The sequence below is a fragment of the Mobula hypostoma genome, chromosome 3 (assembly GCF_963921235.1).
Source record: "Mobula hypostoma chromosome 3, sMobHyp1.1, whole genome shotgun sequence".
Lineage (NCBI taxonomy): Eukaryota > Metazoa > Chordata > Chondrichthyes > Myliobatiformes > Myliobatidae > Mobula > Mobula hypostoma.
The window spans coordinates 165,293,513-165,305,768 of NC_086099.1; the positions used below are offsets into that span (position 1 = coordinate 165,293,513).

Below are 12,256 nucleotides of genomic sequence, written 5' to 3' on the forward strand. Positions count from 1 at the left end.
CCCCCTGACCCCCGTAGCCACAAGGGCCATATCTAACTCCCTCTTAAATATAGCCAATGAACTAGCCTCAACAGTTTGCTGTGGCAGAGAATTCCACAGATTCACCACTCTCTGTGTGAAGAAGTTTTTCCTAATCTCGGTCCTAAAAGGCTACCCCTCTATCCTCAAACTGTGGCCCCTCGTTCTGGACTTCCCCAACATCGGGAACAATCTTCCTGCATCTAGCCTGTCCAATCCCTTTAGGATCTTATACGTTTCAATCAGATCTCCCCTCAATCTTCTAAACTCCAACTAGTACAAGCCCAGTTCATCCAGTCTTTCTTCATATGAAAGTCCTGCCATCCCAGGAATCAATCTGGTGAACCTTCTTTGTACTCCCTCTATGGCAAAGATGTCTTTCCTCAGATTAGGGGACCAAAACTGCACACAATACTCCAGGTGTGGTCTCACCAAGGCCTTGTACAACTGCAGTAGTACCTCCCTGCTCCTGTACTCGAATCCTCTCGCTATGAATGCCAGCATCCCATTCGCCTTTTTCACCGCCTGTTGTCCCTGCATGCCCACTTTCAATGACTGGTGTAAGCAACACTGAGGGAAGTGATCAGTTAAAAGGACTGAGGGGGCAAATTGCTCTTTCTAAATGGCACCACAACATCTTTCACATCAATCTAAATCAACAGCATAGACAAAAAATGGTTTTAGATCATGGAAAAATATGACTTTCGGACAATTCAGCTTTCTCTCAGTATCGCACACAATGTCAGCCAAATTAAGTGTTCAAGAATAAGTTTGGGGTTTAAATCCTTTTTTAATTAGAGATGAATGACATTGAAGGAAATAACATTCCACTTAATTTGAAATTAGATATGGGGACTGGATTAGCAGTTGATTATAACAAACCTTTTTATCTCTAGGAAGTGGATGGTAATTTGGTACATGGTGATAGGCTTAAGGTCACCTCTTTCCCTCTCTGTTATATAATGACCCTTCTAGAAAAGGTTGGAGAGTCTCAAAGTGGATTTGGAGATAAATCCTTTAGACAAGATCTGATGAAAAATGGTATTAATGAAAAAAGAAGTACACGCATCAATGTGAGCTGTAGTCCAGTGACACAGATAAGAGAGCTGCTACCTCACAAATCCAGTGCCTGGGATTCAATCCCGACCTCATTTTCAGAAAACATTTTCTGATTTATGAATGTCTTCCCATTGCTTGAAATACATAAGAGAAACAGAACTTATATTTATACAGGAGAACTGTATGGAGGGCATGAAATTTGGTGGAGAGGTAGAAGGAAGTGGTTGCTGAGATGTGGTGACAAGCAATTAGACAACAGTTAAATGTTCAGAACATTTGCCTAAACTTGTTAAGTATGGTAATCAGGTAAAAAATGCACCTTAAACTGAGTGGATATTGTATTTAATTTTTATTCTTTGAATATAAATTTGAAAGCTTTTCCTTCCCTCAATATTCCATGAATATTGTATTTAATTTTTCCAGATCTGTTGGGAACTAACTAGTCCTGAAAACTGCTGAGAAAATACAAGTAAACCCCACATCTCATTCCTCAGTGATGACGTGAGCCTTCATCAACCCAGCACAGTCCAACGTTTATCCCAGGACCTCAGAGCCAACAACCTCCTTCCAGGGCCCTGGATAGCAAGCTGTATCACAATATGTGAGTGCCATCCCCAGTGCAGTCTTCTTAGATAATCATCTACTAGGTCAGAATACCATGACAGCAGAAGGCCACAACTGCACTGTTGTGTAATGAGGATTTAATTTTAATTCAGGGTGGCAACGAGACAAACATATTGTCAAGCATGTAATTCAGCTATCTGCAGTCTCCCAAGGACTGAGAAACAGGGAAGCACTCACCACTTCGATACTCAGTGTTATTACGCCAGTCATTCAGATCAATCTCTGCTGTGCCTGCAATCACCAGTTCCAGCTCTCGGGCATCAAACACTGATACCAGCCTTGAATCTACCACCTGTAATACAAGTCAACTGTTAATCTGTTGGAAGTTTAACAACAGGTTTACAACAGATATGACAACTACAACAGTTTATCTGTAGAGAATTATCTCACATTGTGAATCAAAATAGAACTGGAAAAATACATATTGGATGTAGCTTTGTAAGTATAAGGTGAATGGTGTTATAAATGTAATACTTGGAATTTGATTTACTGAATCAAAGAATTTGGGAGTATAGACAGAGGCGGCTTGCATATCACATGGCACTTTGAATAGTCTAATCCATGTATGTATACATTAACGCCTTTTTCATATATTTATCACTTTTGCTTTAAAACATCTTCATGAGAATGGTGGCAACAGAGCAGCTCTATTGTAGACTGACAGCTCACAGGGCTGAGTTCAAACCCAGGCACAGCTGCTGTGAATTTTAATTTCAATTAGTAATCTGGAAATTGTGGGGGGGGGGGGGTGTCTTCCAGTGGCATCGCTAAACGCTCCACGTCTTTCACTAATGTCCCTTGAAGGTATTTACTTATCCGGCCAGAATGTGACTCCAGACTCAAAGGTGTGGCTAATTCTGAAATGGCCGGGGAAGACATTGTTACAGAAAAGAATGAAGTCATCCAGCATCAACCAAGGAAATGAATTTGAATGTATCAGAGTCACTCCTAGCCCAGTCAATTTTGAAATATCCTCCAGTTGAACAAGTAAGTTGGTCTCTAAGTTGGGATGGCTGTTCTACAGATTAGTCAGGAAATAGTCTGAGATAGTCTTCCTCATACAATCATACCTTACAAACTCCCTGCACTGGGTACTTCCTGTCCCACTGGCAGGACACACCATCAGAGGAACTACCAAACTAGGAGAGCCAACCTTTACATCGGTAAATTGGTTTAGTATTGTCATAGGTACTGAGGTACAGTGAAAAACTTTGTTTTGTGTGCCATCCATACAATTCATTTCATCGCATCAGTTCATTGAGGTAATACAAGGGAAAAACAATTACAAAATGCAGAGAAATTGCAATGTAGCTAGATACTAAGGTCCAAGGCCATAATAAGGTAGACTGTGAGGTCAAGAGCCCATTTTTATCATACTAGGTGACTGGTAGTCTGGATAGAAGCTGTCCTTCAGCCTAATGGTAGGTGCTTTTAGGCATTGATATTTTCTGCCCAATGGTGGGGGGAGGGGAAGAGAAGAGAGAATGCTGAGGTCATTTGGGTCTTTGCTGTTTTATTGAGGTAGCCAGAAGTGTGGACAGATTCCATGGAGGAGAGGTTGGACTCTGTGATATGCTGAGCTGTAGAAGGCAGCACCAAAAATGAATTGCCTACCTGGTGAATTGCCAACGCAAGACTACATATATATTAAGCAGAAAATGCAGTACACAATTGGCAGAGATAACTAATCTCATAACCAGCAGATGGAAAGTCAAATAGGTGGGAACTTCCAAAAGAGATGGTTCTTATCACAGAGTATTAACTGTGACTGATCGTCCAAAGGATCAAATACCCATAACATTTATTCAATAGAAAAAGTAATGGGTAGTTCCAGGAATGTTTGATTTTGTTCTCATAAACAGATTAATTTGAACATATTTTCTAATTCTAGATTTCAATTGCATGACATTATGTCAAAGAAAAACAGTGAATTTATACAGTATATCTGCATGCTTTGTAACAGAAATTCATTTATGACTCATAGCATCCATCAGTCATAAACTGCATTTGTCATAACTTCTATCAGGATTATTGAGTACTCAGTATTAGAATTCTGATCTGGAATTGCAAGATGAGCAATCATTCTATTTTAACAACAATGTCCTCACTCAGAAATTCAGACCCATCAACATCAAATCATTTGTTCCAGCTCCTGGATAACTAAACGTCTAAAATTCCAAAACTTGACTCTCCTAAATGTGATCTGTATCCAGTGACTTCTCCTGAAAGTCTTCACTGGGCAAGATCAGTCTCAGCTATTACATTAAGTAGTTTGTCAACCCTTACTGTTGGGGGTTATACATTATGAACTTGGTCAGTCCATAAGATTTCCCCTGCCAAAGAACAAAAGTTTTCAAAAATTCTGAGAATAACAAGGGGATGTAATGATTGGTGGTTAGGGTATTGGGAGAGAGTGGCCTGTTGTTGGCTGGATGGTGGATCTAGTTGGAAGTAGAAACTCAATTGGAAGTTAATTTTAAAGGAATTTCTCCAATCATTTACTAAAGCAAAATGAAAAGTGTATTAATGTCAAGGAATCTGAAATCAGGAAACTCTCAGTAAGTCCAATAGCCTGTATGGAGGGAATGTTGTGTTTTACTGATTGAGCTCATGTATATTTTCAATATTCTAAAGGCTTCAATCTACCTCATAGAACCCACGAACCAAGGCCTCAGTCTGCTGAACAACACCCCTTTCCACTCTCCATTTCACCATCCGCTCGATATATTCCTTTTTGTTTTTCTCTGATACTTGAATATTGGCTCCTCCTGACTTTAGTTCTCGTTCGGTGACCTATGAGTAAAAGTAGTAAAAGCACTATTTAAACACGGAAGTGCAAATATTGAGGGAAGGAAAAGCTTTCAAATTTATATTCAAAGAATAAAAATTGATATTTTATTATTAAAGGTTTGCACAGACAATAAATAAGGTTCATGTATCCTGCTCCTTGAATAATCAGCCTTCCTTTTCCTCTTTAAGCAATAAAGAAACTTAAGATATTTCCCATAGTCATAGAATTACAGTATTCTGCCCCAGGATTTCAGGAAAATCTCCACAAAAACTTTCAGAGAATATGAATGTTTTCGCTGCACAACAAAATGGAATTATCCCATTAAGCAGAAAGCAAACAAACAGCATATTTTACAATCTAAGTTTTCCTATTTCAGCAGGATTTCTACTCTGCATTGAGATCTGACCTCAACCGCAGTAATATCCAAATCTGGTGGTTCCTTAAATATTGCGGAAGCTTAGTTGACATCCCATGGTAAGTCTCCAAATGAGAGAGAGAGTGATTGATGTACTGGAGTGAAAAATCACAGCCATGACAATGGAAGCAGTCTCTGTGTAGTCTGTGATATGTACTTTTTAAAAATCTAAATGTTTTTGATCTGTCTTTCCCACCTGCACATTTCATTGATCTGATTACAAAAAGTGTATTGGTCTCTCTCTGCAAACTTTATAATCCTGCAGCCTGGAATTACTTATCCAGTTGCAATCCAGAAATCATGCCTGAAAATATATCCATTCAGTCGTGTTCAAAATTCCTGGAAATCAATACAAACATGAAAACAAGAAATTGACAATTACTGTTCAGATGCTGTATTCACACCACGAGTACATTTCTTCTTTTAAAAATTAAAATTAAAATTTCAACCATTAATCATTGAAAATGGCACCCATCATCAAGAGTAACACAAATGATGAAGAAGTTTTAAAGAAATTCTAAGAACTTCATTTAGAAACTGACTGGATACACCAACATAAGAAAACCAACTTGGTTTATTTTTGTATGGTCAGTTTCAATTAGGAAAAATCAAAAGCAGAATAGCCAGATTTTGTAAATCTGAAACAGAAACTAAAAGCATTGGAAACATTTTGGTAGCATCTGATGAAAGAGAATTAGATATAACATTGTAGGTCACAGGTGCTTTATTGGAACTGGGGAAAGTTAAAGAGAAACATACTTTAAAATGCAGTCGAGACAGTAGAGACTGCAGATGATGGAAACTGGGGAAACACACAACTGGAAGAACTTTGTGGATCAAGCAGAATCTGTGGGAGGAAAGGAACTGTTGATGTTTCAGGCTTAAACCCTGCATCAGGAGCAGTATCAACATCAGGTCCTGATGCAGGGTTTCGAATCAACATGTGGACAATTCCAGATTGTCTGAGCTCTTTCAACAGATTGTTTGTTTTAAAATGAAGAGAAAGGTAGTAAGATAGCTTTGTAGTAGATTGGGAAGCAGGGAGAGGAATGACGATTAAAATAGCCTTACTCGGGACTTGACCCCTAACTAAAATGGTTACTTTTGGCAATTAAATTATTTCCAGCTATATTACACAAACTTTGCCTTTTGACTGCCCTAAACATATTAATATAATGTCTTTTTAAAATTAGATTAAAATTAGTTTGAATACAAATAAGGGAAAATGGCTTGTCAAAATTAGGTCAGTTTGTGCCCAGATCACAGAGTGTGACTGAAATAAGACATTTAAGAAGATGCAATCACATAAGTTTTCAAAAAGTTTTTATTGTACCTTAAACAAGTGCCAGAAATCTGTATGAGGAAATCAAGAATTGGTAACACAGGTTCAATGATGTTAATAACTTTTTTCAAGTTGTGTTTGAAAAACTGCTCCAAATCTGAAAGGAGTCTCACAGTTTTAGGAATCTTGGCTTGAAGAAGTCATATTAAGAAACGGGTTATTAATATATGTGAGGGTACATTCAGACTGAGTGGTCAATAAATGATGGTCATACATCAAGAAAATTTTTGGCACAGTGCGCATAACTCAGTCTTGCTCAAAATGTCACATTTGTTTATGTGATGTCCCAGATCGAAGTGCACAGCCTCAGAATAAAAGGATGTCCCTTTAAATGTGAGATGAGGAGTTATTTCTTCAGCCCAAGGATGGTGAATCTGTGGAATACGTTGCCAGAGAGGGCTGTGGAGGCCAAGTTGTGGGGTATATTTATGGCACAAATTGAAAGATTCTTGATCAGATAGGGGTTAAATATTATGGGAAGAATGGGGTTGTAAAATAAATAATCCATGATTGAATAGTGGAGCAAAGTCATTGGGCTGAATGTGCTAATTCCATTCCTATACCTTATGTGTGTTTGATTTAACCCAGACTGCATGCAATTAAGAGAGGAATTACTCATGAAATTTTAACTGAGCAACATGGATCCAACAATTGTCCTTTCAGATCAGTATTGAAATCATTCAATCAGAGGAAATGTTGAGTTCTTCAGTTGCACAACATTTCCTTGCATCAAAAGGAATTCCTTCAATACCATGGAGTGGGAAATGAGAGGGTGTGCCAGGAAGTGGGAATGTAGCGTTTGTTTCTGGGCTGTGTTCCATCCTTCTTGCCTTAAATCGGCCAAATATTTAGCAGGAAGCAGTTTGGAAGCTTGTTCAAGAATGTCTGATAATAAATTTGGAGCAAAACCCCACAGATGTCAGAAGATGAAAGGCAACTTGTGTGTTAAACAGTGGTTTTCAGGGAGTCAATGAACTTTTTACTGGTGGGCTTGACACTGGCAAATTCATCAAGGAAACTCTTTAATAAATTAACTTCATCACTTTGGCTTTCAAATATCAGCCTCTGTGTTTACCCGGTCTTGCGATTGCTGCAGGAGAAAATGCACAAACCTGTCCAAACACCTCCTCATTAACTGTAAAGGTGAGGTCAAGGATATCTGTAATGTCATTATCCTTCATCCATTGTAGACTTTGATGGAACTCTTCATCCAGGTATTCCAGGTCACTTAGGTCACATGGTCTGAAAGAGAATAACAAACGTTTAATATAAATTTGCAATACTGTATGCATCCTCAGACGGGTTCATCATATGTTTTATCAACTGTAAATTGGTGTTAAGAATAAAAGGGAATTGCTGAATATTGCCCAGTCCACCAATTCAGAACAGTCCTGTAAGCTTCCCTTAACTATACCTTTTTGGTTGGGTTCGGGCAGGTGGGGCTCGTCAGCCTTGGAGAGCTGATTTTAAACCTCCGCTGCCTTGTAGCCATACCAACCCATGGGAAAAGCTTCCAGAGTAAACCCCAAGGAAGAAATCCAGAGCCGGGGTCCCTAAGGCAGTTTGATGTTGTTTACAACTTCACTCTGGCAACCTCTGCGATGACACTGGTGCCAAGCTGTATTGGCACTTGACCTTCCCTTGGACTACATCAATGACGTGGAGGGGAGGAACCTGCTGCATGGGCAACAGTCAGTTCTTCAAATCTTCCTGCCCAGGCTTGTGCCCTGGAGAGGACACAGTCCATCAGAGGTGCAAAGCCATAATTCCCTGGGATCAACGGCTGCCTACTACCTTTTTGGTCCTCACCATTGGTGATGCAGTCTTTAGTCTCTGCCAAAAGTACAGCCAGGTGATTGGACTTTCTAAAGTGTGGGTGAGGGATTGCATGGAAAGTATTCTTGATGGTGATATGGTGTTGGCTCCTCTGGCTACAAAGGTGATATGTAGCTGGTCATTGTTCAGAGACTTCTTCAAGTTGGCCTGGTTCAAATCCCCTGCAATAATAGGGAAACTATCTGGGTGTGGTGTTTCATGACTGCTGATTGCAACACCCAGCTCCGTCACTGCCTGTCTGACATTGACCTAAGGTGGAATGTACACCACTGCTAAGATGTTGATGGAAAACTCCCTCGGCAGATAAAATCTCTGTGACTAAGAGCTCTGTTGGTTGTATCAATTACTGCAGCTGATAACTTTGATAAACGCTTTATCAAGAACATGTGACTGAAAGTACTCTAGAAGAATTCCCATGTGAAGTACTTATTTCTTGATCTTTATAGCCACAGTTTATTAAGTCTTAAGTTTTATTTACAAATATCATGAACCCTATTTCCAGTTGTTGAAAGCAAATTCAAAAAATGTAAATAATTTAAGCAAATATGTTTATCAATAATGAAGATATGTAGACATATTTTATGTGTTAATGCTGAATTAATTACTGTGTGTCTTATTTATTAAATAGATATTAACCTTTGTAATATTATGTGGAAGTATCTTGACCACTTTTTGAAATTTAAATTATTAATTCATGTCCAAAGGTACCTCAACAAAGTGCATTAATAGCAAAATATCTCAAGATATATTTTCTGAAATCTTCAGAATCCATAAAAAAAAAATCAGGAACAGACTCTCTAATGATTTAACTTTTCTAAGAAACGGTGTAGCCTGCATTAACTCTCTAGCGAATAAGAGGAGGCTATGTTTAAATCTTTTATGTTATATCTATGTAGTAGAGTAGATAGTTTGGATAATATTTTAAAAGTGCTTTTGCAGATTATTTAGTACCCTATTACGTTAATAAATGAATGTAGTAATTAGTCAAGGCTTGATGCAATAACTGATGTTTATTGCATGGTGAGTGAAGTCAGCTCTTCACATAACCCCGGAACATCTGGACAGCAACGATGCATACATCAGGATGCTCTTTATCGATTACAGCTCAACATTCAATACTATGGTGCCCTCAAAACTAATCAATAAGCTTCAAGACCTTGGCCTCAAAACCTCCTTGTGCAATTGGATCCTCGATTTCCTCACTTGCAGACCCCAGTCAGTCCGGATTGGCAACAACACCTCCTCCACGATCTCCATCAGCAAAGGTGCACCTGAAGGCTCTGTGCTTTGTACCCTGCTCTACTTGCTTTTCACTTATGCTATACACATATGCACTTATTCCAAGTGCAGTGCCAGTGCTATCTTGAAGTTTGTTGATGACACCACTGTCAGGCCAAATCAAAGGTGGTGATGAATTAGCATATAAGAGGGAGATTGAAAATCTGGCTGAGCAGTGCCACAACAACAACCTCTTACTCAACGTCAGTGAGACCAAGGACTTCAGGAAAAGGAAACCAGAAGTCCATGAGCCAGTCCTCATCAGGGGATCAGAGGTGGGGCAGGTCAGCAATTTTAAATTCCTTGGTATTATTATTTCAGTGGACCTGCCCTGGGCCCAGCACATACTGTACGAAGAAAGCATGGCAGGGCCTCTACATCCTTAGGAGTTTGTGAAGTTTCGGCATGACATCTAACACTTTGACAAGCTTTTATAGGTGTGAAGTGGGGAGTATATTGACTGGCTGCATCACAGCCTGGTAAGGAAACACCAATGCACTTGAATGGAAAAATTCTACAATGAGTAGTAGTTATGGCCCAATTCATCAAGAGTAAAGCCCTCCCCACCATTGAGCACATCTACATGAAATGCTGTCACAGGAAGCAGCATCCATCATTAGGGACACCCACTCTCTTCTCATTGTTGCCATCAGGAAGAAGATACAGGAGCCTCAGGACTCTTACCACCTGGTTCAGTAACAGTTATTACCCCTCAACCTTCAGACTCTTGAACCAAAGGGGAAAGTTTCACTGAACCTCACTTGCCCCATCACTGAAATGTTCCTTCAACCAATGGACTCATTTCAAGGACTCTTCATCTTATGTTCTCAATATTTATTGCTAGCTTGCTTGTTTCTTTCCTTCTTTCTGTATTTTCACAGCTTGTTGTCTTTTGCAGATTGTATGCTTAGCTGGTGTGGTCTTTCATGATTCTATTATGGTTATTGGATTTATTGCATATGCCTGCAAGAAAATCAATCTTGGGCATGAATATGGTGACATCAGTGTACTTTGATAATAAACTTTGTTTGAACTTTGAGCTAATTATGAAATGAATAAATACAATATGCTAAAAATAGAGCAGGTAAACTAATTGCTTCATTGTACTTTAAAACCAACCTTTATATTGGCATATTTACACTCTTGCAATACTTGCACGAGATGTGAATAGATGGAAGAAGTAAACATTATGAGCCTGAAAATCCAATAGATTTGATCCAATGGAGGGAATGCGGCAGGGCAGTTTATTAATCCATCAATCCCCAATCCACATTCCACGTCACACTGTGGATAAGTGCATTGTCTAAGGGCAGGATGAGCCAGAGGAACACAGCAGAACCTCAACAGCACCAGACTGATCTTCTTAAGGATGGAATGATCCACAGACACTCCACCATGGGTGGATCCAATATTCCAGGCACATCTAGTTTATTTCCACTGGTGTCACTTCACATGAATCTTTTGAGGAGCCTGAAGCATTTCTAAAAGACTCAGCTATCAACTTGCAACAGAATAGAAGATCCCCCTATGCCTCCAGCTCCCGACTCAAAGTTCAAAGTAAAATTTATTATCAGAGTACATACATGTCGTCACACACAGCCCCCAGATTCTTTTTCTGCAGGCATCTAAGCAAATCTATAGAATAGTAACTGTAAACTGTAAACATCAGGAACTGTAAACTGTAAACAAACTGTGCAAATGTGGATATAAATAAATAGTAATAAATAACAAGCTTGAAACAATAATACAACAGAGCCCTTAAATGAGAGTAGCTATCCCCTTCAGTTCAAGAGCCTGATGGCTGAGGGACAGTAACTGGTCTTGAACCTGGTGGTGTGAGTCCTGAGGCTCTTGTACCTTCTACCTGATGGCAGCAGTGAGAAAAGCACATTGCCTGGGTGGTAAGGATCTTTGATGATGGATGTTGCTTTTCTATAGCAACGTTTCATATAGATAGTTGGGAGGGTTTTACCTGTGACGTACTGGGCTGAATCCACTAACTTTTGTTGGACTTCCCACTCAAAGGCATCGGTGTTCCCCTACCAGGCCATAATGCAGCCAGTCAGCACACTTTCCACCACACATCTATAGAAGCTTGTGAAGGTTTTCAATGACATGCCGAACCTCCGCAGATTCTTGAAAAAGTAGAGGCACTGTCATGCTTTCTTTGCAATAATATTTATATGACGGGTCCAGGACAGGTCCTCTGAGATACAGGTCCCCAGTAATTTAAAGTTACTGACCCTCTCCACCTCTGATCCTCTGATGATTATTGGCTCTCGGACCTTTGGATTCCCTTTCCTGAAGTCTACAATCAACTCCTTGGTCTTATTGAAAACAATGACAGAATGGCAGGTGTGAGGGCAAAGAATGAGATACTGGGGAATAAAACTCTATCTTTTCTAGACACTCTCTGGGGGTTCTCTCATTTTTGCTATAATCTGACTTTCTGCATACTTTTGCGGTGTTACAGCAAAATTGTCCCAGATAATAGATGTAAAAAGAATCATCAACAGGACAAAACTAATTTCTTTGTATTTCATTGTTCTTGCATCACTTTATTCTGCTTACATATTTATCTCACATATCTTCCAAAGGATTACTTGGCTACTGGAGCAAGGATCATCTCAACGATTGGAAAAACGAATGGTTTTGGGAGAAAAGTGGTCTCAGTGCACTCACCTGAGTCCTTTGTGGCAAGAGCTGTTGCCATGGCTCCTGAATAGACTGACGAAACAATCAATTTGACTCCACCCAGTTTGCTTCATAGCACTACCTGACATCCAACAGACCTTTGGTTTTTCTGAATTGGTAGATATTTGCGGAATGGTTCTTTACTCTGATAGGAAAACCTGGTATTAAAATGCCTACATAGTTAGATTAAGTAGCTTGC

At 39.4% G+C, this 12,256-nt stretch overlaps 1 protein-coding gene across 2 annotated transcripts in view; it reads right to left on the reverse strand.

Moving 5' to 3' along the window:
• LOC134344369 (E3 ubiquitin-protein ligase HECW1-like) overlaps positions 1-12,256 on the reverse strand; it is a 485,729-nt gene that overhangs the window by 27,104 nt on the left and 446,369 nt on the right. For both annotated transcript variants that reach the window (XM_063044047.1, XM_063044048.1), the window contains 3 exons: positions 7,362-7,491; positions 4,348-4,494; positions 1,879-1,993 (listed from right to left, as the gene is read on the reverse strand). In XM_063044047.1, coding sequence (XP_062900117.1) covers positions 1,879-1,993; positions 4,348-4,494; positions 7,362-7,491 — 392 coding nt within the window. The remainder of the gene's footprint in view (positions 1-1,878; positions 1,994-4,347; positions 4,495-7,361; positions 7,492-12,256) is intronic.